At 46.9% G+C, this 25,385-nt stretch overlaps 5 protein-coding genes across 5 annotated transcripts; 3 read left to right on the plus strand and 2 right to left on the minus strand.

The window, feature by feature from the left end:
• Positions 1 to 3,198: 3,198 nt before the first annotated feature.
• Positions 3,199 to 4,950, minus strand: Pmar_PMAR025848 (hypothetical protein; the record flags this gene model as incomplete). The annotated part of the gene is made up of 1 exon (XM_002766697.1): positions 3,199 to 4,950. The coding sequence occupies one exon, from the start codon at positions 4,948 to 4,950 to the stop codon at positions 3,199 to 3,201; it is 1,752 nt and encodes a 583-aa protein (XP_002766743.1).
• A 1,546-nt stretch (positions 4,951 to 6,496) lies between these two features.
• On the plus strand, positions 6,497 to 7,538 carry Pmar_PMAR025849 (Vesicle-associated membrane protein-associated protein B, putative). Its single transcript, XM_002766698.1, has 2 exons — positions 6,497 to 7,063; positions 7,111 to 7,538. The coding sequence occupies exons 1-2, from the start codon at positions 6,518 to 6,520 to the stop codon at positions 7,222 to 7,224; spliced, it is 660 nt and encodes a 219-aa protein (XP_002766744.1). The 5' UTR covers positions 6,497 to 6,517; the 3' UTR covers positions 7,225 to 7,538.
• Positions 7,539 to 8,823: 1,285 nt separating this feature from the next.
• Positions 8,824 to 13,360, plus strand: Pmar_PMAR025850 (conserved hypothetical protein; the record flags this gene model as incomplete). The annotated part of the gene is made up of 17 exons (XM_002766699.1): positions 8,824 to 8,851; positions 8,900 to 8,970; positions 9,015 to 9,063; positions 9,118 to 9,193; positions 9,242 to 9,326; positions 9,941 to 10,094; positions 10,219 to 10,315; positions 10,436 to 10,518; positions 10,561 to 10,674; positions 10,722 to 10,854; positions 11,002 to 11,101; positions 11,741 to 11,850; positions 11,892 to 12,003; positions 12,052 to 12,120; positions 12,506 to 12,601; positions 12,917 to 13,065; positions 13,306 to 13,360. 17 exons carry the CDS (start codon positions 8,824 to 8,826, stop codon positions 13,334 to 13,336), a joined length of 1,557 nt encoding a protein of 518 aa, XP_002766745.1. The 3' UTR covers positions 13,337 to 13,360.
• Positions 13,361 to 13,441: 81 nt separating this feature from the next.
• Positions 13,442 to 14,240, plus strand: Pmar_PMAR025851 (hypothetical protein; the record flags this gene model as incomplete). The annotated part of the gene is made up of 4 exons (XM_002766700.1): positions 13,442 to 13,483; positions 13,745 to 13,854; positions 13,958 to 14,103; positions 14,155 to 14,240. The coding sequence occupies 4 exons, from the start codon at positions 13,442 to 13,444 to the stop codon at positions 14,238 to 14,240; spliced, it is 384 nt and encodes a 127-aa protein (XP_002766746.1).
• Positions 14,241 to 16,335: 2,095 nt separating this feature from the next.
• Positions 16,336 to 17,869, minus strand: Pmar_PMAR025852 (vacuolar amino acid transporter, putative). The gene has a single exon (XM_002766701.1). The coding sequence runs from the start codon at positions 17,846 to 17,848 to the stop codon at positions 16,610 to 16,612; it is 1,239 nt and encodes a 412-aa protein (XP_002766747.1). The 5' UTR covers positions 17,849 to 17,869; the 3' UTR covers positions 16,336 to 16,609.
• Positions 17,870 to 25,385: the final 7,516 nt, after the last annotated feature.

Below are 25,385 nucleotides of genomic sequence, written 5' to 3' on the forward strand. Positions count from 1 at the left end.
CAAACACAATCTGAGTCTACAGTTATTGGAGAACGTTGTACCAAATATTCAGCTAGATGATTTGCTACCGTTGGGGGAAGTGTGCGAGGGCAGGCCTACGTAAGACCAAGTTTGCATAACAAATCTGTTTGGCGTAGGCTACGCTGCGTAGCGCATTTCCATTTGTAGTGTTGGCGATGGAATACAGATGAGATTCTCACGTATTGTATTTGTCCATTCTGAGCCCCATTCCTGGAATGGGGTTTCTTGGGATAGAACTTGAAGCCACCAACAACGTACTATATACCGACTTCCTTGACTATACCTGAATTCCGAAATATACCTCGACGAAGATTCCAACCTGAAAATCTCAGGCTGAGACACCCGCGCAACAGTTCACTAACTTATCCTGCTAGACTAGATTGGCTACTTATAATATTAGTCATTATTGAGCAGGCCAACTCAGTTGTCTCCATTGTAGTGAGGCATCTCCTTGGATGGCGTAATTGCCCCCAAAAATAGATTCTAGTGAGGGCCTTACTGTAAGGCTTCTCCTTCGATGGCATAGCTGCCCCAGCGGAGGAGTTGATTGTAGTGTGACATCTCCTTGGATATCGCAGTTACCACAAACGGAGAACAAATTTGTTGTAGTGAGGCATCTTTTCGTATGGCATAGCTGCCCCAACCAGACTCAGAAATGAATACGCTATAAACGATGCGTTCACGAGGAGCAATTTTCGATCCGATCGGCCTACAGCAACTGACCCACAAGCGCATGGTGGATATGAGTTTACTACAATTGGCAACCAATTCCGCTCATTTCGACAGCATTTGGTTGACCAATTCCATACATGCGATATATTCGCTAAACTACCGTATAAAACCAGTGTCTCGATCGTGATATGCCAATGATGTTGGCGAAATACAAATTCACTCGACAGAATTGAATCTTTCAATTGTTGAGTTGAAAACAGTTTAAACATCCACACCCGATGGCACGTGGGTCTGGAAACAAGCTGGGGTTTAAGACTTCAGCCTTGAACCCTGCTTGTCATGAAGAACTATGCTTTCTGAACTGTGACTAGCATTTGCAGACTCACAGGGGCTTTCGCTTGAAAGTTCCATTTCAGTTACAGTGCAGAAAGTGTTAGTTCTTGTGCCGGGTGTGGTGGGGTGGGTTGAAGAAAGCTGAACAATGCGATCCGTACCCAAGCTCGTCACGCCACTTTCCGGGTAGTTATCTTTGAGGTGAGTAGTGCAAACGCACGCACGCGCATTGTGTCGAACATGGCGGGTGAGGTAAAGACGGAGCGACGTGCCACTCGTTTCCGGACTTTAACCTGGGATAACGAGTTATCCTCTATTAAACATCCACACTCGATGGCACGTGGGTCTGGAAACAAGCTGGGGTTTAAGACTTCAGCCTCGAACCCTGCTTGTCATGGAGAACTATGCTTTCTGAACTGTGACTAGCATTTGCAGACTTACAGGGGCTTTCGCTTGAAAGTTCCATTTCAGTTACAGTGCAGAAAGTGTTAGTTCTTGTGCCCAATCCAGACCCACTAAACACGATTCGAAGTTGGGTTTCGGAAACGATTATCCTGGCGTTAATCACCGAAGAAGATCTTTGTGTGGGCGTGACGGACCTCGCAACATGGCCTCTGCATAGTGGTGTTCTACCATTGCGGTGACGCCCCTCAAATACGTCTTCTCCAGGACATTCTGTATAGCCCATCTACCGTACTGCGAAATGCTGAAGGTACTTATACCAGCATACCACATCCACTGGGCTCCGCTGCGTCGCAAAGAGTGGGTTGCTATCGAGCCGTGTGAAGTTGGGAGCTGCGCTTCAAAAATCGTTTTGACATGGCGACGAAAGGTGTGATAGGTGAGGCAGCCGAAGAGAGGTCCCCTCGGGTTCAGCCACTTGTTTTTGAATCCGTCGCACATATATTGATAGAGTTTATGTACTGCACAGATTGGTTCATGGCAGGGGCGAATGGGAGACGCACAGGCACATCCGATGCGGACGACGCCGTCGTCACGACGGCGCCCTTGCCGAATTGATCACATTTGCTGCGGCGTATGTGAATCTCGACTACGTCCATACCCTCGACGGTGTTAAAGATAATATCAGAGCATTGCAAGCTCAAGCATTCCCTGCTCCGGAGTAATCCCAGGATACACATCACAATAGCTATGCCGGACTCTCTCCTCCCTCCGTTGCAGAGTGTTAAGGCCTCACGAACTTGACCGATCGTGACTGGGGCCTTGGCCCCCAGGGGGGTTCCAGCTCGGGAGCTGCCCCGCCGGACTGCTATTAAAGCCCTCCTAACATGCCCGGCTTCTAATTGGGAGAAAGCATGGCCATTCTCGATGTTTCGAGTCTTGATAGCAGACGTGTAGGTTTTCACCGTCGAGTACGCATATCCGACCTTATTGAGGACGTATATAAAGGTGAGTATTGAATCCGAAGAGACCGGATACATTTTGTCGATTCTAGTCTTAGGGCCCAAGATAACATCGCGGAACAATTTCTCTCCAGAAGTATATGTCTTCCTGGTAGTGGGAGCCAGAGCAGAACGCACGAGATCTGCTACCTCTTCAGATAGATTCCTTCCCTCGGCTTTCGCCTGGGGAAGGAAAGCGACTGCTTTTCGGCGCCGATCGGCCATGCGAAAGGAGTTCTACATAATGCCGTAGAGATTTTGCGACAGATTGTACTATTGAAGCAAAACAAGATAACTCGGCCTCTTGGACAGAAACGTGCGATTATCAGAAACCCGTGCTTACACTAATGTTCATTCAAACTTGCCTGAAGCCAATGCTTGTAATGAATTCTCATCAACGTCAACCGACGCTCATGACGTGGGTAAGAAGGTTGTGTCCCCTCGAGAGATCCGATCGGCGATCCAGTTCTCTTCTGACGGCAGCCACTGTGCGGTGTAGCTTGTCAGAGTGAGTCTGGCTAGACTCTCAACCATGCTCCGAAGCAACCGAGCAAGTACCGGTGCCTTGGAGTACATGCTTCTCAGGATTGAAGCTACCGCCTTGTTGTCGACGTAAATGACGACCTTATAGTCAGAGAGATTCCCATAGGCCCGCTCTGCCTCTTTGAGGGCCAGGCATGTCGCTAGTAGCTCAGCGATCACGATACTTTTTGCTTCAGTCCCCACGCGGCCGTCCTTGGCTGCCATATTCCAGGGCTTGAGAACAGACTCATCGATTTTTTTTGTGGAACCAAATTGTGCGCTGGGACTTCTCGGGCTTAGTGAAGTTATCAGAGCAGCCGTCACGAAGTGCTATGACCCCTCCCAAGGCCCGAGTTGAAGCGTCGGTGAATAATAGCAGCGTACCGGAGAAGCCATCAATCGACCTACGAATCGGGCCCACTGAGTGGAAGGCATGGGGGTCGGTTAGAATTTTTATGAAGAATCTCGCGGTGATGTGCACTTCACTCCCAGGTGGACAGGATCCTGTGACTCGGCCGACTTTTCGCATTACGGCTAAAAGGCCGTAGAAGGGCTGTAGGTAGGGCTTCAGATACTTGCGCAAAGATGCGTATCGGTTGAGCTTCCCGGCCAGAGACGATAGCTCCTGTTCCGACACTCTTCCTGCACGGACGACCTTGCGTAAGTCCTCTAGTAATTTCCCTGTCTTAGAGGGATCGATCTCGAATCGAGGGTGATCTTTGGTGTCAACGCGGATACCCACGACAGTGCCATCCGATGAGTTGCACCGGAGCTTATTACAGCTCAGGGCGGAACCGAGAAGAAGCCAAAATACTATTACTATGATGGCAACTTCAGTGTAGATCTCAATTCGCACGCAGAGAAAACCGTCGTCAACGTACATATAGCAGGCGAATGGCTTTGAGCTCGTCGAGGAGAACATGGCGCGCAGTATGAGTTCCAGGCAGGACAAGACCAGGCTGGCGTAGCGGACAAACCAATACGCGGCCGCACTATGGCCAAAGGATAAAACCATATTCTCATAGGCGACGGTGTTTCCGTCCTGGAAGGTGTGAGTAAAGGAGGCATTCTTCCTTTCCTCGGGATGTATACCGAGGTGGCGGTAGGCAGATTTCAAATCAAACTGCAAGATCTTGTAGCTGGAGGTGGACTGACTGTGCGGTGCAGTCAGAGAGCCCACCAACTGTCGCAAATGCGAAACCGATGGCAAGCGTGCCGTATTCGGGATCGACGAGTGCAGGTTGGTGTTGCTCCGTTTGAAATCCTCGACGATTCGCACGCCGTTTTCGTAGGAGCCTGCCTTCGGTACGGCCGCTCGGCGGATATAAGTTCGCCCACCCGACGCTAAACTCGAATTGTCGATGCGCTGGATATATCCTTTCGCTTCCTCTTCTCTGACGATGCAGTCGGCCTTCTCCCTCACTTCAGGGATCAACATCGACTTGTAATTGGAATGGACCCTAGGAATCTCGTAGAGACTTTGTTTCTTGGGCTTGTAGCGAGGGTAGAGGCTTGAGTGGGGTATCTCAACATCGATCCCTAAAGGTAGCCCTTGGCTGCATATTTTGGGGAAATCGACGTCTTGCAGCTCGAGTTGCTCCGTGATGACACTCAGCAGGCCGCAGTAGATTGAGTTACCCTTGTCCCTCTGTAATATGGAGCTCCCGAACTCAGCTGCCAAAGCTTGCCGTACGTTGCATGCCGCGACTTCCGCTGCCTTCTCAAGCGCATCTGCTTGTTCCTGAGTTGGCTTCCGGTCGATTTTTTCCACGAGCTCCTTGAGGTTGCACTTTAAACCCTCTTCGAGCAGCATTTTGCCTAGGCGTTTGCCAAAGGAGACTTGCTGGCCGGACATGGGTTGCTCCTCGCCTGGTAGAGCACACATGCCACCGTTTCTGAAGTCGGTGAACTGCTCCTGTGCGTCGAGCTCTAGGCTGCGGACTGCTCTAGCTACGTAGGAAGGAATGTATTCCTCGCTGTCTTCGATGCAGCTCGACATTTGCTCTCGTTCTTACTCGGTGTCACTCCTGTACCTGGGAACTGGATGTTTGGTTGAAAAGCCAGGCGGTAGCTTGCTTGTTACCAGGTATTGATGTCGGGTTCGAGTCGCCCGCGTCTTGCTTCATACCTTGCGCGATTGGTCTATGCGAGGCTATGGAATCGAGACTCATCTCTTCTCGATTGTGCTCGCCTGAAAGGCGCTCCGTGACTTGAATGCACAACGCTATGTCAGGGTGCACCAGCACAATGAAAAACGCTATTGAGACTACAATGCTAGCTAGCAAGCCGAGATACTACTCATCACGACTTGGCAAAGCCAAGTTGGCTTTGCAGAACGAACAGGTGGAGGGAAGAGCAGAGCCAACAAAGGTAAAGGAATCAATTGCTCGCAGGACTTATTCATCCTTAGTGACCCTCTTCGAACCGGGCGCAAAACGCGACGCTACATCCCAGCTCAATTGAGGTGGTAGTAGTGCCAACGAAACACTGCACCTGCGAAAGGGCTGTTCGTTTGAGCTTCTGCTCCGAACTTGAAGAAAGCTGAACAATGCGATCCGTACCCAAGCTCGTCACGCCACTTTCCGGGTAGTTATCTTTGAAGTGAGTAGTGCAAACGCACGCACGCGCATTGTGTCGAACGATGGGGGTACAAGCAGTGGGATAGTTTCGAGTCAACATGTAGTTCAAAAACATGTTCTGGCTTGACGCTGTGGTCTGCTGCTCCTTAATCCCATAGACTTCGGTAGTCACAGCAACGAGCCAGGCGAAACTTTTGTGGCTCATCAATGCACGTGATGTTAGGATGAGCGGAGCGAAGCCTAGCGGAGCGTAGCATTGATTGCATCAAAAGTTTGGCGATCGGCGGCGTTGCACAGTATCGTGCTGACCTAACCATCTAACCTTGTGGGTTGAGATGTTTCAAATGGGTCAAAGTGGGTTCCCCTCCCACCCTCCCATGGGATAGTTTCGAGTCAACATGTAGTTCAAAAACATGTTCTGGCTTGACGCTGTGGTCTGCTGCTCCTTAATCCCATAGACTTCGGTAGTCACAGCAACGAGCCAGGCGAAACTTTTGTCGAACATGGCGGGTGAGGTAAAGACGGAGCGACGTGCCACTCGTTTCCGGACTTTAACCTGGGATAACGAGTTATCCTCTAACAATTTAGCGCTAGGAATATGCAAGTGAAGGTTAGTTTTCAAGTGTACGCGCTACTGTGAACACTGGTAGGATTCTTCTTCTATTAACAGGCCTTCCTTGACCTTCTGAAATGATCTTCGTAACGCCTCGGAGACTGCCTTGGTAGTACGCACTTTTAGGTGCATTGTTGACGGGAAGACATAGAAATTTCATTAGGATCTGAGTCGACTAGCTAGTGTGACACAGTTTAGTGGAGAATGAGGACAATTAGGAATCTAGGCTTCCGGAGAAAGTCGTCCAGTGTTGAGTACAGATTTGATGGGATCGGAGGAATTATTCCATTTCAGGCAAGGATCGTTGACGATGATTATAAGATTGTGGTGTGCAGTGAACAGTTGCCATTTTTGCATCTGAAGGATTATCCGTCATGCCTAGTCTCCTATCTGTGAAGCCTGGTGAAATCGTATTCCCCAACACTTTGTATCAATCGGTTAACACTACCTTGTCCCTGACTAATGTTGACGGGGACAAGAAGGCAGTGGCTTTCAAAATCAAGACGACTGCTCCTCGCAATTATCTAGTTCGACCCTCTTCTGGTGTTGTTGCTGCCGACGCTACTGTGGATGTGCAGATTATTTTGCAGCCGCAAACTTCGGATCCAAGCCTCAACACAGATAGGTTCCTCATTCAAGCTACTACTAGTGCCACAGGTCAGCCTCTTGAGCGTGACGAATGGGCTCGCGTTGCCAAGGCGGATATTCACGAGCAACGTCTCCATGTTATCTTCAAGCCAGCTGAGGAGGGCTCTCAGGCCAAGGAAGGTGCCGCTGCTACTGCTCCTACCGTTGCCGCCACGAATTCTTCTAATATTGCTGCTGGAGAACTGAGAGGCAAGTACGACGAACTCGTTCAGTACACATTGTCGATTGAAAAGGAGAAGTCCAAGTTGGAGAAGGAGCTCGAAGCCAACAAGGTAATATCACCGATTCTGTTTGTTGGATGGTCATTCCCTCTACACAGGCTCGTAGTGCGGTGGTGGCTCGCTCTTCCTCGGGTTTTACAACTATGCAGCTGCTCATTTCCATGGTCATTGCAGTGATCATTTCTCGCCTAGCGGCTCTTTATGGGTACTAATTGAGTGTGGATGAGGAGTCAGATTTCCACACACATTACAAGAGTCTGTATTGAGCTTGAAGTGTTGGTCTATTTTGCTCATCTCTACACTTCTATACACATACCACCATTACTAAAGGCTTTTCATAGCAAATTCGGTGTTATCGTTGTGGAGCTCATGTTAGTATGATGCGAACAACTGGTATCACCTTCTTCCTAATGCGAGTGCCAAAGATTGTTGGTGTGTGCTTATCGAAGCTCCTTTGTCGGAGGTGTGAGTAGTGACGATTCTCTGGTGAAAAATATACATACAATTTCAAGCCTAAACTCTGTATCGTATTGTATACACGTGTTATCGGTGGTTGCGTTAGTTGTTGTTGATCGTGAACTTGTTTGGTACATACATTTCCCACGTTGTATTCATGATGCATGCAGACATACTCGCCAACGAGGATCCATGGGTTGGTGATGCTACAGAAGAGCTTTTAGGGCGGTGAAGAGTGAAACGCTGGGGGACGCTTGGAAACGCAGTGGAAATGATAATCTTGTGCTGTCACGACTACAAAGTTTTTATTCAAAATATGAACATTGTCCTAGACTTTCTTCAATGTGCTCCTGGCAAGCTAACTTGTGGAGAGTTTCAATTTCGAAGTGGAGAACTGCACTTTTGTTCTCCACGTCAAGAATCTATTAATTGCGGAATTTCGTGGCGAGTGAAGGAGTTGTGTTGACGATAGTTAAATGGTTATGATGATAAGTAGTTCCTTGGTGGTTCCTTATGCAGTCGAATCGACAGTCACGAGGGCATCTATGTGGGAACTGCTACCAGCCTGCTAACAGTCTCTGTCCGCGATGCAGGAACGTGTAATAAGTCAGAAACTGTGGTATAACGAGAGGGAGACTTATCGATGTAGTTACTACTGCAGTATTGCATGTCAGAAGAAGGATTGGATCCTGGGTCATCAGGTAGATAGCAGCAGGATTTACCGTTGGAGAGTATCATACTGTAGGCGTTGTGCGGACACGCAGAGTTATCAAGTAAAACACCATCACTACTGCCTGTGACGATGCTAAAGTTGAGAGCTGATAAAAAACGGAAGGTACTATTGGAGTCTCAGCCGTCCAACGTGGAGTAAATTTGAGACGTGAAAGTCCTAGCGACCGATAACATAATTGTTTTCCGCGTGGTGAATTTTGAAATATGTTTTTCACTAGTGTTTTTCATATCACGGGTGAAACTCTGTTAGTACTCACGCAAGTGGAGGGGGGCATCAAGAATTTTGTACGGTGAATTTCTCGACTGATGCAACAAATGAGAATAAGGATTATTGAATTTTTGATGGAATATATACTATCGCAGCTGCACTTCGAGCCAAGCGTGTACTGCATTGACAGTGTGGTGATAGCGGAACCTAACATATGAGTGTCACCAGTGATATGGAAAGCAGGAGTGGGAAACATACTTCGCTTCGCGGAATGTGTTATCGGTTGTCGCGGAAATCCTATAGTTCACATGGAGTATTACGCCACTTCACGTTAAACGGATGAAACTCCATTGATATTGTATTTCAAAACCACTATTTTCCGTGGCAGATTATTCCCGATCGTCAGTGGCGTCATATGGTGACACAGAGCAGTCGCGCGGCTGGTAGTTTTTCGTCACCACTTGGATGAGTTTTTGTAACGGTTTCCTTAGGTGCGACTGATCCCTGGGAGGCTCCTATGAAGGGCATTGACAACATAGGGAATACATGCTTTGCTAATTCGGTGAGGGATGGTATCACTTAGACTCACAGTATGGTTCTTATCAGGTTCTCCAGTGCCTGTTTAGAATACCCTTGTTTGTTCGTTATATCAAGAGTAGTATACTGGACGCAGGTTCGATCCCCGGTCAGGGTATTTTTCGGTTTGCAGGTATCCCACAGGTCAACCCAGCGGCGTCAGATGGCAAGTCAGTTTTCTTACGAGCATTTAAAGAGCTCCTAGATGAGTATGAATATGAGTAGTCTAGCCCTTCACCACAGTGGCGTGTATTCAGCTACTACCCCACGCCGATACCCCCACGACCACAGTCCCTGCCGCCTCCTACGGTCGCCTCTCCTGAGCTCACCCTCGGCAGCATGGTAGTATCTTATAATTAGTGAGCAGTTAAATGAAGGAGTTTTACCCGTGATATGAAAAACACTAGTGGAGAGCTTATTTCACAAACCACTGCATATTGCGAATATCGGGTTTTCACAGAGTATTACGCCACTTCACGTAAAACGGGTGAAACTACAGTGATGAATGAGTGTATAGTAATATAGATATATAATAGGATTGCATATATGTATAAATCTAGAGTGTTGATACTGATATAATAACTACGCCATGGAGATGTGTGCCGCGCAGCCTCAGTTCTCTGCGCGAGGTGACCAGTAGACGTTCTTCTTTCTTATTGTAGTGGGTAGGGTTATACGAATCGCACAGTATCTTCTCGAGGGCCACACCTCCCGAGGGTCTCTGTCACTAGAAAAAAACTGAAATGAGATTGAAAAAATGGAAAAAATTGGAAAAAATTGAAAAAAAATTTGAAAAATTGGAGAAAAAGAGGAAAATGGGAGAAAATCGAAAGAAAACTAAAAAAATTCATCCCCCCCCACTGGCTGAATAGTACGTGAAAACCCCGTATATGTAATGATACATTATATTTGTATTAACACCTCAATAAGGTAAGTAGATGCTGCTTCCCCCCTAGGTCCGTGTCGACGGCCTCGAGGGCAGAGTAGGACGAGTTAGTAGTATCCATACTGACCCTAAAGTGCTTGCTATGGATGAGGACTGTGATTCCGATTCTGCTGGGGTGCAAACTGATGGTGGAGATGTCTATCACGACGCCAACGAGCTGCCTAGTACTACTACTATCACGGCAGAGTCAGCCGACAGTATAGTTGCCGTCAGTGTGGAGTATGATGATGGAAGTGAGCCGCCTCGTTGAGCATTGTATAGTAATGATTATGAGAGGTGTCCTCTTAGCTTCTGAGGTGCTCCCATCACAACGTGTCGAGGCTCTGGAGACTTCCTCTTCTACTACTGCGGATTCGGAGCCTATAGCGTTGGAGAACGGACCGCTGTATGATCGTTCAAGTGTATATCCTCGGAATACAATACCTGATATTTTGGACGATAACCTCCCACTAGGGTGAGTTTACTGGTTCTATTTCCCTTGAGAGTTGCTATAGTACTATTACAGGTACCAGCATGACAGTCACGAATTTCTGCGTTTTATCTTGGACCGTCTCGAATCTGCTACTGGTGACCTCCTACGTCGAACCGGTGCGCCAAAATTAGTAAATTTCGTTGACGGTTTTAATGCAGATGGACTGGAGGGGCCGATTGATTACGATTCGGCCATCAACTCTCGATTGTTCGGGGCGTGGTATGCGACTTTAACGCAGTGCCCGAAGTGCCCGAAGCAAACCTATGTTAGTGGTGAGGTTAGTTCTCGCGTTTTTATGGAATTGTTTTTTGTTTTTTAGAGCCATATTTGGATTTATCAATAGATCTGCTACCTGAAGTCACCTCTTCACTAGAAGATTGTTTGAGACTGTTCACGGCGCCCACGAGGCTCGATAAGGACAACAAGCTTTTGTGCGAGTGCTGTCACAACAGGTTGGTTCTGGTCTACTGCATGTGGGTGAAGGAGTTGATGGAGTCTCATCCGTTTTACGTGAAGTGGCGTAAAACTCTTTGAAAAACGCGATATTCGCGATTACTAGTGTTTTTTCATATCACGGGTGGTGAAACTCCAATGTTCAGGGTCCGAGCTGCCCGTCGAATACTATTTTATGACACCCCGATGGTCTTAGTGATACACCTAAAGAGATTCGACATGAATATGATGAAGAACAAACAGACGGTGAGGTTGGTCTTTGCGGTTGCCGTTTACCTCAGGAAGGGATAGCTTTGAACTCGTTATTATTAGGACTGCATTACACACAGCATTTTGAAGTTGATCGAGTCGCGAATGAGAAAAAGAATTTTGAAATTAGTATATATTACGATAGGAAATACAATCGGCATTTTGAAATCAATTAAAATTACGATGGGAATGATAACGGCATTTCTAAATTAGTGGAAAGTGCGATAGGAAGTAAAAACGCCTTTTTGCAGTTATTAAATATTACGATAGAAAATGAAGCGGAATTTAGAAATTAATCAAATTTACGATGGTGAATGATAGCGGCATTTTTCAAATTAGTGAATATTACGATAGGAAATATGAACTGAGTTTTGAAAATAGTGAATACTACGATAGAAAGTATGAACGGAGTTTTGAAAATAGTGAATATTACGATAGGAAATAAAAACGGTATTTTGGAATTCATCAAAATTCCGATAGTGCATGATGACTGTTTTTTTGAACTTCGAAGTTACTATAACGAAACGTTTTAAACGACATTCTGGAAATAATCACTGTCATCTTCACATGAGCTTATGTGATGGTACAGCTTCTAGTTCGTCGGCTTGCAGTACTCAACAGCTCTGTAGTTGTCAGGTGTCATTCCCTGCAAAACTGAATTTAAGACCCTACTGCGTGTCGTCCTCTCCCCATGGTGCTCTGGCTGAGCAGTACAAGCTCATAGGAGTAGTTACTCATCTCACGAGGTGGGTCTATTCCGAAGCAATACTCGATCTCATTTTCTTAGTCGTGTTCATGCCACACTACAAAGTGGTCATTACGTTTCCTATGTGCGCGATGGTAGCGATATGTGGTGGCGTTGTGATGACGAAACGATAACACCAGCGAGTGAAGGGGAAGTGAGTTTCCATTGATGCAAGTGTGATTGTAAGCTTTGAATATGTTAGGTTTTGGCCACAGAAGCTTATCTGCTGTTCTATACGTTGCCTATGGAGTATCTAGGGAAGCGACTAGCAGTAAGTAGCTCAGGGAATCATCCAGGACCCTATAGTGTTCTTAGGGGGGGCTCATTTTCAATTTTCCACGTATGGCTAGGAACACATTCTTCAATCAGTTTCCCATGTAAATGTCATTATCACATTAGGAACATTTCCCCCCATTGTTATCAAACCCTGGGGGGATGCTATCTCTCAGGGCTGGATGGGTCCCTGGAGTAGTTGAGCGGCTAACACGGAGGGCCTCAATAGGTCGTTCGAGAGTTCGATTTAGCCAACGAAACTCCAAGCTATGTGGAAGCATTCATCATGTTAAGATGTTATATGAATATTCGCCGATAAAATAGATTTTTATATCGCATTCGCATTCACACAGTAGCGGTGATTAGATGATTCCCCTTGTTAGTTGCAAGAGGAAGATTCTCGACGAGCCGTGATGATCGCTGAGGAACAAGCTAATAGCAGCTCTACGAATGGAAGTGATGTGCCTGACAATGAAATAGTGAGTTGGCTGTATTGGGAAAGAATCTTCGTTTCACGTGAAGTGGCGTAAAACTCGGTGGAAAAGGCGATATTCGCAGTATGCAGTAGTTGTTGAATATGGTTCTCACTAGTGTTTTTCATAACACGGGTCAAACTCATTTCAAATTTCCCACATGGCTAAGAGCTCATTCTTCAATGAGTTTCCTATGTTGATGTCCTCACATTAGGAACATTTCCCTCGATTGTTATCAAACCCTGAGAAATGTTATTTCTTATAGGTGGATAGGCTAACCTTGACTGTATTATACAAAATTATGATTGTGTTCTTCCTCAGACCGCAAGTCAGATGAGCTGTGGTGGAACGAGTAGCATCTCTGCTAGTAATGAGGCTTCTGAAATTGAGAGCACTGATAAATCGGGGCCGCCTGTGACGAAGAAGAAAATAGGAGTTAATGAGAAATGCCCTTGTGGAAGCGGTCTTAAGTGAGAAAATATGGCTGGTCAGGCGCTACACTGCTAGGCTTGTATCGGGCAGTGTTTGGAAATATGCACACTATCCTCGAGCTGAGCTCAGGAGTATCCTGAGCCGTAGAAGCTTACGAGAGAATTTTGGTGGAAATGTGCCAAAAACTAACGAAAATTTCCCGAAATTTCCTCGAAATTTTCACATTGCCACCAACACATGTGGTTGAACATGTGCATATTCTTTAACACTCGTATCAGGTATAAGAAATGCCACGGAGCGAAGCGATGATGATATTACTGTTCACTTGAAGTGCCAATTGTAGTGTTTCTCTCGCGTGCGAAGGTGTTGATGTTCAGTGATGTCTCAAGGAGTAGTTGTTTTGTATTATCAAAAATGCGCGAAGTGAGCATGTTGAAGGTCCTCAACGACAACTCGGTAAGTAGTAGCGTTCCACCACTGCTCATGTCGTTGTTGTTGATGTCAGCCTTGGTCGTGGTTGTTGATATTTACAGTCATCTTGATAGTGGTATTGCAGTCATTGTATGCAATGGGCTATATTGGGGAGCCCCCGAGCCACGATTACTCTGAGTACGAGGGTCTCGGAAAAAAACACCCCGAGAAAAACGTCCGGCATGGGCCGCCATGTGAGCATCAGCAAGATGGCTTCAAGGTTCATTTACTCATTTTTTGTATCAGCTCGACGCCGCAAGATTGACTAACGGGTTCACTCTGCAGTGCTTGGTTTCCAAAGCGAGGCAATTGACTGAGTCGAGTTACCTTGAAGATTTCAATTTGTGTTGGTTTTCGTAATGGCGAACTCTAAAGTTCCCTCGTATAAGAAGATAGTTGAGCCTATGGATGAACGCATGTACACCAAACACTCATGAGTGTTATCATTATTTGTCTTAGACGTAAACTTGAGGAAGCGTACCTCGTAGAATCAAGGGCGACTTATGGTGCATTGAAAGCACTACTACAGCATCCTGCTAGTCTTCAGAGAGACCCCCGGGCGGCTGGTGAGGGTTGCCTCACAGGAGTGTTACCATTGCATGCAGGTGAGCTGTGATGTGTTCTGTGAATGACATTTTACTTCACTTCGTGATTAGATGAGCCTATTGAGGAATCCCAGAGAATATTTTCGGCTGTGATCGGGTATAAGCAGGCCAGGGGTGACGCGGACGGTGACACTTGACACCATTGTTCGAATTTGTATTGTGTTAATCAATGGAGTTTCACCCGTTATGCGTGGAGTGGCGTAATGCTCGGTCGAAAACGGGCTATGCAAGAGTCGTGAAATATGTTCTTCACTAGTGTTTTTTATATCACGGGTGAAACTCCAATAGTGTCACTAAAGCGAATGCTTCCTTTCACTCTTATAAAGATCCCTATGAGCTGAAGGCTTGTTTTATCTCGGTCTAAGTTTCCCATTTATGTTGGAGTTCACTAATTGTGGTAAGGAAATCGGTATAACACAACATGAAATCATTTCATGTTGTGTTATACCGAAATTTCATTGAAATGTGTAGAGAATTTGTACCAGAACTTGGGGACGATCGGAGCATGCAGGCGTGTACAAGGTTACGCTTTGATTTCTAATACGGCTATTATTTGATTTCTAAGACGTATTATTACTAATACGGCTAATACGATATTTTTGTGAAACCTTTTCTGAAACTAAGCGGAGCGAAGTTAGTCGATGTGACTAACATGAAGTTAAAGGCAGTTTGAAGATGGCAGAAACAATCTCGAGGTCCGGTTGTTGTGGTAGGAGCTCTAAATTAGAACTGCGTCCAGTTTTTACCAGTATATGCGTTCAACTACGACGCCGATTAAAGTGGAACATCTTGCTTGATCGAGAGTAAGATGTATTTGTTACATCATCATTACAGTACTACTCACTCGTGAACGAACACGTTACTTCGGCTATAAATTACAATGAGAACTCCTCATAGGAATTGTTCCTAGGTCGGCCCTCGGTGTAATGGATGACTTAGTGGTGGCATTCCAACAGCAGCTGACTTCGTATTTTCGGGTGAGCAGTGTATCCGTCCGTGTTCAGGTGAGGGGTTGTTGTTGTTTCCTGCTCTGTGAGGATATGGTATGTGGGGCTGACAAGATCAACTACTTTGCAATAGCGAGCTTGGCCCAAACCTCCAGGTCGGACCCAAAGTGTCATCAGTCACTCTATCAACGACTGAGGTTTCCCTTCAGAGCGGGAAAAGAAAAAGAAGGAAAAAAGAGTTCATCCTTGGGCAAAACTCCCATTATCCCTCTTAAATTTGAGGAATTGAACCACTCCCAACTGAACTTCTAGCTTCGTCTTACACGAGCCCGCCTATTTAATCAACTGATATCCTCACTGTCGCGAAAACGACAACACCAGTCTTCGGCTGCCGTTTAGTTCAGAAAGCCCCCTTCCTGTTGTAGTTGGTAACCATGGGAAGTTACGGCGGTGGCCGCGATCCCCAAGCAGCTCAGACTACCCAGTGGCTTCAACAAGTGTTTGCCCATTATGACGCGCAGTGGAACGATACTCACTCAAATCACGTTATGAAAAAAGAACTTGCCCTTGCAGCTGTATCGGAATATTCCGTATAATAATACACTGCCATATTAGTTCCGTTGAGTCTCGTCAATTCTGTCTACAACCATAGAACTGCACGGAACAAGCCAATCATCATATATTCTTGTTTTAACCCACCGTTAGTGTTCCGCAGTCTGAAGATATGAATAGTCAAATATCGCCTCGCCAAACCGTCTTGAATCCTGACGTATGCGTGCAGGAGTATTCATTGCATAACCTTCTAATCTGAGGTCGTTTGCAGCAAATTTGATCGGTGCTGCTTTCACTACCTCGGTTCAATTGGTCAATTCGATGATGATACTCATTCCGCTTACTTATCCTGAGTGATATTTGACTGAAATGATTATCCATCTGAGAGAACAATAACGTCAATCATTTGAGGATGTTGCTGATTGTGATGTCGAAAATCCGCTTACTTTCTGATTGACCTTCTACTACGAAGGACTGTGGAGAATAACCTCGCCATTCGCTCTGAATCTCGAATCGAGCAAAACAAGTTCTTTCGTTCGTACTCGTTGTTCACAGGGGATGACGATTATGCAGTAAGTTCATCAGACGTGAAGACTCTCTCCGAGAGACTCTCTCGCGCGAGTGTCCTTCGTGCAGGTTGCTTAGCTTGAGGAGCAATTCGGTGAACAGCCTACTTATTCTCAACTCAACGTAGAGTAACTGAATGTGTTATGAAAGTGAAGAAAGTTGATTTGGTTGATAGTGGGTGAATGGTTCAATGACGGGGGAAAATATTTTTGTAGGCCACCACAACCGACTTTACAATGGAGTTGTACCCCTTCCCACAACAAGGAGAAGTGCGTGAAAATTCCAAGGAAAAAGTCTGAACACTGAATGTGTTCATACAACAGAATTCTAGTAGTAGAGCAGGAGAGGCATATTGTAGACGTCTAAAGCAAGCACTGCTTTACACATTAAAGAAAAGAGTTCCCGAATGCCGCCATATGCCGACTTGGGATCTTGACAATTCAAGATGTCACTGCCACATACAACCCTGCTCCAATTAATACCGGACTGAGCAGCAGAAGTAGCAAAGCCACTGCACATACGATCCAATTTACACGCTCCTTATTCAAGTAATGCAGACGGAGGTAGAATAATATCGGGAATACTACAGCCAACATTATGATGCAGAAAGCAGCCAAAATGTTCACCAGACGATTGAAACTTGGTATTGCCACTGCCAGTGCTACACAAGCACCCAGCTGTAACGATCGCGTAACAATACGAGCCAATGTGGCTCTTCTAGGCGTGTGCCATCGTCCCATGTCGTCGAATCGGCAAAGAGAATCGATGAAATGAGCTGTTGGCATGAAAAGCACCAAGAGATGTACAGCGACCAGCAGTAGCATGATGATGTATATGACCCATGCGACAACGGTCAACGAATCCGCGGGAGGTGCTATTGCGTCCACAACAGTATCAACTTGAAGCAGTGTTTCACCGAAGGCGAGATACCCGAGTATCGTTATAGCCGTGTATACGAGGAGAATGAAGCCGAATGCGAGAGCCAAGGCTTTGGGAAAATCTCGAGGATTATCCATAGTAGCGATAACGGTAGGTTCCGTGACAGTGACCGTAAAAGACAGAACGAACATGTTGAACGTAGCAATGAGGTCCAGAGGCGAAGGGGACGAAATTTGATAAGCTGGATCGTCTTCCCGCTCCACATAGTGGGCAATACAGGCGACGATTATAGTGATGACAGCCGCTGCTACTGTCGCCACTCCGAAGGCAGCAACCAAGCCAACCTCTTTCATATCCTTTATCCACGTCAAAGGTAAACAGACGATACCCGATATCAGTAGCCATATTCTTATAGACAGCACTCTGGTCAGAGATAGGATGCTAGAAGCAAGAACGAGAAGCAAGGCGGCACAGACGAATATGAGAAGGATGTGTAGAACAAGGGAAGGGATAACAGCACCCGCTCGTCCAAAACTGGCCCTGCCAATGGCCTCGAAAGATGCCATGGGCGTCTCTCTGTTCTGAGGGTTGAGGAGAGCTGCCCTCCAGAGGAGCAGAGCCCCGAAGGCAGCAACGGCTGTGCTAAGGAAGAGGCTTAGCAAGCCACCAACCCACCCAGATTGAGCCATTGCACGGGGCATAGCCAATATTCCCAGACCGATAGCCGTCATCACTAAGCTACTCGCTGAGCGCCATATGGAAGCACCGTTGGTGCAGATCTTATCTTCTGACATGGACATGGTGAGACACTATGGTGCTCTAAAAATGAACCAGCATAACTGAGGTAAGAAACATCACTTCTACTCTCCACGCTCAGTACACCAATATTCGAATTCAGAATCAATCCTGAATTATTCGAATAATATAGTTCCACGAATAAGTCTGAGTTCAGAGGGCTACTCATCGAACATCCCATGTAGAATGAAAGCTGTGTATATGCGTGCAACTGATTCCTTGTGCATGCGTGCACTCACACGAGTCCCGAAAAGGTCCTCAAAGGCATAATGAGCGATGCAGGGTAAGTCACGAATCGTGAATTCCTGTCATTCGACCGAACACAACAATCTGTCCAGAGCGGATGAGCTCCTATCGCACCCTAGGCATCAACCGATACATGAAAAGTGAATTCAGAAAAGGCTATCAGAACCCGGCAACGTCAACCACAGTACCAATACTCTCCTAGGGAACGTACCCTAGCGAAACTCCATCATGTACAGTCGATATAACATGCAACAATCGAAGACACATATAAGAATTTCCATCGGGCGAATGTGTTGGGGAAATCAATAGGGAATTTCATCATAACTATAATCTATGGTCGCGTAACTTCCAGGGTGGGCAAAGACTAAGGGAGGAACACAGAACGTGTCGAGACTGAATGTAGACCAGCACATCTCATGTTCAAGAGGCATATTAAGCACAGCGCTAATCCCTATCCCTGCACTCCTGTTGAGACTCTATCCTAAAGTGATAAAAGGCTCTCCCGAAATGACCAAGAGCACAGCACATACGAATCCAGGAGGTTGAGCAGGAGAGTGCACATTGTTTGACCTACTCCGGCCTCTTAATAGGATGTCGCTGGTCTACCACGTACTCTGAGATTAGCAAAGCTCAACCGATGCTGCAGTATCCGGAAATCGCACAGCTCAAAATGCGGCAGAGGAAACCTTCCAGCCACTTGCCGAAGGCCCGTGGCATGGGCAAGATCCCCATACCAGTCACGACCAGCTCTGCCGTTGCCCCTAGTGCAAACCTGCCATGCTCTACCGCGCTATGAATAATAGCATGCTGGTTAATCTTGACCATCGTGCCTGTGAGGGAGAAGATTAAGCCGGGAATTCACGAGATGCGCCCGAAATGTGACGCCGATTGGCGACGTGACGCCACCAGCGCGGGGCACGATGCGCTCCACACAGCTGTCTCGTCGACTGAAGCAGCAGTCGTCTCCAGAGATACGTTGAAAAGACATTTACTTATTCACTTTTCTATTCATACTAAGAGGAGACACCTCGGGAACTACGGAGATTCGATCCGACATTTCCAACACAGCGAGTCCGGAAGTATGAACATTTCGTCTCGCCCATGTGCACGAGTTGATTACGCGGTGTTCTGAATTTCACGTTCTCTTGCGGCTGGAAGACGCGAACAACTCCTGAAGTCTCGTAGCTGGTGGGTTAATACGATAGTCGAGGACCACACGCATTGCTGGGCGCGTGAAATTTACGATCTGCTGCAGTTTACGAATCCTGGCACCCACTGCGGAACAAAGGAAATGGTATTTCCGGAAAGAGTTGTATCAGCATAATCATGAGGACCAACTGAAAATCGCGAAACAGTCGTCTCGCGTCGGTCGTGCTCCGCTTTCATCGACAGTACTCATACACGTTGCCCGCTTTCTTCAGTATAAAACCACTATAGTTAGCTTCACTGACCAGGGCCTCACATTCTTCATCTCCGTCACAACCGGCCTGAACCCAATATCATGATACCATTCGCATCACCTACCTTCCTAGCGAGATCCTTCAATTCGTTTTCCGACAGCTCCGGCCTTCGCTGGAGCTCTTGCTGGCAATACAGTAGGAATTCCCTCCGTCGCCCGGCTTTTCCTCTCCCTCGACGACGACGCCTCGGTGGGGGTGGTGGTAGTAGTTCGCTCTAGCACAGACCGATACGGCGGGCAGTAGTATACGCCGGGACACGTGTTGGGAACATCATGCATTCAGCCGAACACATAGAGAGGTGTGGCGCGCAGCCTCAGTCCTCTGCGCGAGGTGACCAGTGGACCTTCTGCCTGTAGCGCCCAACCCCTAGGGATTCGTAGTGGGTGGGGCTTAGCGAGTCCCACAGTATTCTCTCGAGGGCCACACCTCTCAAAGGTCCCCGTAACTGGATTTTCCCACACTGGCTGGTATATGCATCAAAAATGCATCACTGTATGTTCTTCGATGGGCAATGGGGCCCAGTGTTCGGGATGTGGTATTGTTCCAACCGAACCCTCATGGCTCACCTCGGCTGACCCGAGTTGGGCTCCGCCCCCATTTGGGACCTCTTCTGTGAGAGCGTCTTGCCTCATCAGAGCACTTGCCATATAGACCTGCAAATTGGAGATCATCACTTAGAACAAGTATCAATCGGGCTGATCAGATTTCATCGGTTCGGAGCCTCACATCTAGTGCTTCTTGCACGTGCTCAACCTCGACGACTCCACTTCGTTCGAGACGAGAGCATGCACGACACATACGCATAAGGGTTGCCCTCCGCAGTGCTGACATCAATGCCGGGGTTACCTCAGCCATATGGTTGTTCTCCGAGGCTAGAATACAGGATGATATCGGCTACGTTTGGTGATCTTCATTTCGCTCACCCTCATCAAGTCGTGTGAGGATGTCATTCAAGTAGCATTCCCCTTCCTTGCTCAGTGTGATATGATCGTCTAAACTCTTGATGTACCTTGTAGCTTCGCTTTGAGCCATTCTCATAAGCTACGCCGTTGCTCTCACTGTATATACTCAATCGCGGTGGACCGGGCAATTCCAGGCGTTGCTGTCGTTGAGCTACTGATCCGAGACGGCGATAGGAAAACCAGATCGAAAGCCCCGGCCGCTTTCTGAACAGACTAAGACTGTTCATAATTTCGTTTTCACCCACAAGCGTTAGTTTCACTAGTGCTTTCGATGATAAGCCTTACAGCAAGCGGCCCCATGTTCTCAGAAAGCTTCCTGCCACCGTCGTAACGGCCGTATTTAACACTTGTCGAGGCAATCACAGAGCACGTGAACTCCGTTTCAATCTTCACCCCTACAACATTGATCGTATCGCATAGCACTGTGATGTGTGTGCAAGATGGGAGAGCTCATACATATGGTGATTGACTTATGCCGAGGAAAGGATCAATCTTATTATCATACCCTTCGAGCAAATTTGCGTCTTTTCCTGCATGATTCCATTCAATTGGGCCCGAGGAAGCTTATCGATGTGTTCTAAGAGACATATTCCAGCCTCGTTGGAAAGCGCCTGAGTCACTATCAAGGATCGCCTTCAAAAGAACTGCGCTCAGTCAGCTCTTGGATTCCCACTGAATCGATCTTGCAAACAGAAAAATCTCAATGAGAAGAGCCTTCAACTAGTTTTTACTAGAAACTATTGAAGCCTGATCATACCAGTTCGCCAGCGTTGATCCAGCGATCATCATTGCTGTTGATGCTGGGAAGTAATCGTAGCGAGTTGCAACACCGGATCGACGATGCGGAGGGAGCAACAGCGGTAACTCCCTGATCGCATAAGCTCTCAAGCCGTTTGGCATCCAGCGAGCCGATTCAAGCGAAATTCATACGTGAATTATTTGCGTCCAAACGTCGAAGTTATCTGGCTCTTGCAGTAGTAGTATACGAAGAGCTTGTCTCCCAGTTGAAGTGTTACTCGCACCTGTTAGTTGAGTAGTCGATCGGAAACTACGGTACTGAGAATAATACTCCATATACGCAGCATAGTCTACTTGGCGTATCTCATATACGCAGTAGGCTGCAGTGTGGGAGAGTACGTATATGATCAACCACATGTGTTAGTCACAATGTGGAAATTCTGAGGAGATTTTCGCTGGTTTCTGTACACTTATAACCTAGTTCGTAAGTAAATTCCTAAAATCATTGAAAAAACTTCTGAGCTCAGCTGAGGAAAGCGAGTACTTATTGCAACATCGGTGATCTCACTCGTGATAGCAAGAATTATCGATTTGTAAACCTTGTGGGCGTACGCATCGTGGACGGTGGGAAAAATCGACTTGGCCAGTTCGCTCAACAAACGACCTGTAGGAGCGAGGAGAGACTGCCGTTGTCTCAGTGCTGCCAAACTTGAAAACTATGGCCAAAAAACTCACCTTTAAATTTCCTTGCGATTCCTGTGACTGCCTGAGGTAACGGCTGAATCAAGAGTCGTTACTCGTGATTAACAACCTCACTTTTGTTGGCTGCACAGTTGGAGTGGCAGTCGCTCGAACTCTCCTCAAGAACACGTCTCGTAGGCCCGGACAGAAACACCTCACTCCGTAGTGCAACAGTGGAATCGGTTCGAACGGACTCATGTATGCTGCCTGAGACGAGTTTGATATTCCTTTTTCGTGTAGCTTTGCATTATCTATGATGGGAGTAGGAATGTTTGCGGCAAACAGTTCGCCAAACATGGTCGGGCGAGCCTATTGGAGAGGTATCAGTGAATGAGTTCTCAAGCTGAAGTGCCGAAATGGAGCAATCAACGAACCCAGTCGCGACGGTCAATAGCTGACCTTTAGATATAGCCGGAACCCTGTTCGTGATCCTAGAGGTTCAACGATTGGGACAGGCTCTCTATCGACTACGCCAAGGACACGAACATGCTTGCCTGAGGTAGAGCCTTGACAACGCAATGTGGAAGTAATCAACCGGTGCAGCTACCGAGCTTGAAGTTGCATCCTGCCTCATGCAGTTGGACTTCTCCTCGTACTTCCACTATCATATCAGTATTGCTTCCTGTCCCACTCAGAGGCCTCAGTTGGAATCTCCAACATGTTCCATCAGTGAACTGCTGGCTCCTATCTCCTCGCCGTTTTCGAGCGCCACAGTTTCCACAAGAGCCGTCAGATACCCCACATGATGGTCTGTAATTGCACTTCGAGCATCGCAATGGTAACGCCTCGAGAACAACCTCAGGCCGGGGCCACATTTTCGTCACCAAACCGTCGATGCACCGCAAGCTCCCTGTCACCATGCTCTCAGCTGAGGATGGTGACATCAGCTCTGGCAGGTTATATAACCTCACGCGTATCTTGCGCTTAACGCCGATCGGCTTTGAATGAATGCAATGCACGATCAGGGCGAAGGCAGTTTCCAATACTTCTAGTGTTACTGTTGACAAATGGAGTGCTTGTACGCATTCTTGTGGAGCTTTTACGTAGCAAACGCCGTGAATAAGTAACCTCGTTAGTTGCTCGCTGGAGAATGCAGCCGTTCGCGCGACATCAGCGACTTCAGCTAGCCAGTTCGACGGGATTGTGGGTATAGGGCTAGCCTTGGAGAAATACAGGGTTATCAGTTCTGAGTTCTCGCATTCGGGGATGTCCGATAGAAGGCTTGCCATTCGAGGCATAATGCAAGCTTAGAGTACGCTAGGTGTTGTATCGAAGATAAATCTTATGAACTTCACAGGAACCTGTCGCCTGGTTCATCATAGTCGGAAAAATGTGAAAGTGTGCGCTCATTCAGGCCTTCGATTTTGCAGCATAGGACAATATGCTAATAATCAACTACATGTGTTAGTGGCAAAATTGAAAATTCCGAGGAAACTTGGGGAATTCTCATTTGTCCATATACACTTCTATCCGACTTTGTATGTATAGTGAGGAAACTCTTGGACTCGGCTGAAGAAAGCTGATATATATTCCAACACTAGAATTTCGAGTTTGAGTTGATGGGGCCTCGACAGTTGCCGATACTTCCTTATCACATAATACGATACGCATAGTCGTTCCAAAAGACAAGTCTTCAAGTTATGTCGTACTCAGCCAGCTAGGACATCTTTCGTCGGTTTCATCCGTGTTTCGTGGCAACAGAATTATACACGTCTGACGTGGTAGATCACACGAGTCACAAGTGAAACGTTCATCAACAGCCTTAACCAGTCAAACGAATAAACAGAGTCCGCCGAGAGACGGGCGGAACAATGGTTTCATCCGTGTAACCAAACGATATTCGATATCGATTTACTTTCTACCGTTTCCAGTGAAATGCAGACGCCGTTTCATCCGTTGCACAAGATTTGTCCCCAATGCAGATTTCCCGTCACCACCATGAATCAAATTAATGTCATTCACATGCGCTCGAGATTTCAGCGTGTCCGGCCTGTGGAACTTGCATCGTGTTCAAGTTCTTGGCGATCGGCGCGTACACGTTAATCACTGGAGTGATGGAGGAGGAGTATTCATGTTCTCTCTCAGATGTCCTCACGAGAAACATACATCATAGCATGTATAGCGTAACGTATTGTCTATCTCCTTTTGGAGAACTAAGCCAAGCTCAGAGTGGACTTCGGAACCAACCTACCTACTCCCTCTATCGAGTACCGATGCTCATGGACCATCTGGAATTGATAATTTCTAGAGATATCTGCAAAATATGTTCGATACGCTTCAGTGGGACTCCTCTCCAACTTGTTGGTGATAAATTTTTGTAGCGCAGAGTTCACCCAACCCCGGACATTTCCATGCTACTTATGTTAACCTTGGTGTTGATACAATAACAACGATCTCGAACTCGCTTCGCAACCATGCAATATTTCCCATCTGGATACCGACTCAATTGACATGCAACACTACGGAGCTGTCACTTGTTTGTTTTCCAACCGTCTACCCTAGTTAGTAATGCAAGACCTAGCCCAGTGTCAGCGATAGTCAGGATAGAAATTATTCAATCTTTCGTCATAAAGCCATTAGTTTCATTAACCTCGTTGCGGTACTCGGATACTAATTGTGATGATGAGACTCTTCCTCCTACCCTGACATGGTTCACCTCCAACGATTAGGAGGCTACGTGGCTCACACTAGGTTAACTCTATCTAATACTGTTCATTGCCATGTAGGGTATAGACTCTCTTCCAATTTAACTATCTCCTCCTATGGCAAATGCGAGACCATCGTCAACAGATTCAGCAGGTCTCGAGTTCAGCCGCTACTGTTGAGCCTCTATCCGCGTTGATTTCAGCTAAGCCCATCAACGTCGATACTCAGAGAGTGCTCGCTATCATGGACGATCTCAAGACCAAGGCGACATTCCTGACTTTGTTAACACACCAGGTAGGATCAAGCAAAATGCACAACCCCACACGAACGGCCTATTAGGTATTGGATGGTCTACAGGGAGAAGGAGGAGCTGAGGTTGCCGAGCAACTAGGGCAAGATTTTGTTGGGAGGTTCGCTGAACAGGTGGTGGCCACCGTGTTAGTGAGTATATGAAAGCGTATGCATCCAGATGAGGCTGGAGGACCTGTACGTCATGCTCAACACCAACAGTGATGGTAGGGCTTGAGAGAGTATATATTCGAGTGTCGAGTATGAACTCTCTCGATCACAATAAGTCAAGTATAGCTCGAATTTCGAATTATACCTGACTTATTGTAAATGAGCCATGGAAAATATCGCAGGCACTTTCGCGGTTCAAGAAGATAATGACGATGTGATAGAAACCACAGAAAAGTTGAAGAAGAGCACTTCAGAATTGTGCCGGTCTGTGCATTGATGGCGTCACTTTC

Source organism: Perkinsus marinus (assembly GCF_000006405.1).
Source record: "Perkinsus marinus ATCC 50983 genomic scaffold scf_1104296972058, whole genome shotgun sequence".
In the NCBI taxonomy this organism is placed as follows: domain Eukaryota; phylum Perkinsozoa; order Perkinsida; family Perkinsidae; genus Perkinsus; species Perkinsus marinus.

What these genes read in the sequence shown, in the direction of transcription:
- Pmar_PMAR025849 (XM_002766698.1), top strand. Translation starts at nt 6,518, where the DNA reads ATGCCTAGTCTCCTATCTGTGAAGCCTGGTGAAATCGTATTCCCCAAC. An exon ending in AGGAGCTCGAAGCCAACAAG is followed by an intron (nt 7,064 to 7,110) that starts GTAATATCACCG and finishes CCCTCTACACAG; the next exon opens with GCTCGTAGTGCGGTGGTGGC.
- Pmar_PMAR025852 (XM_002766701.1), bottom strand. Translation starts at nt 17,848, where the DNA reads ATGTCCATGTCAGAAGATAAGATCTGCACCAACGGTGCTTCCATATGG.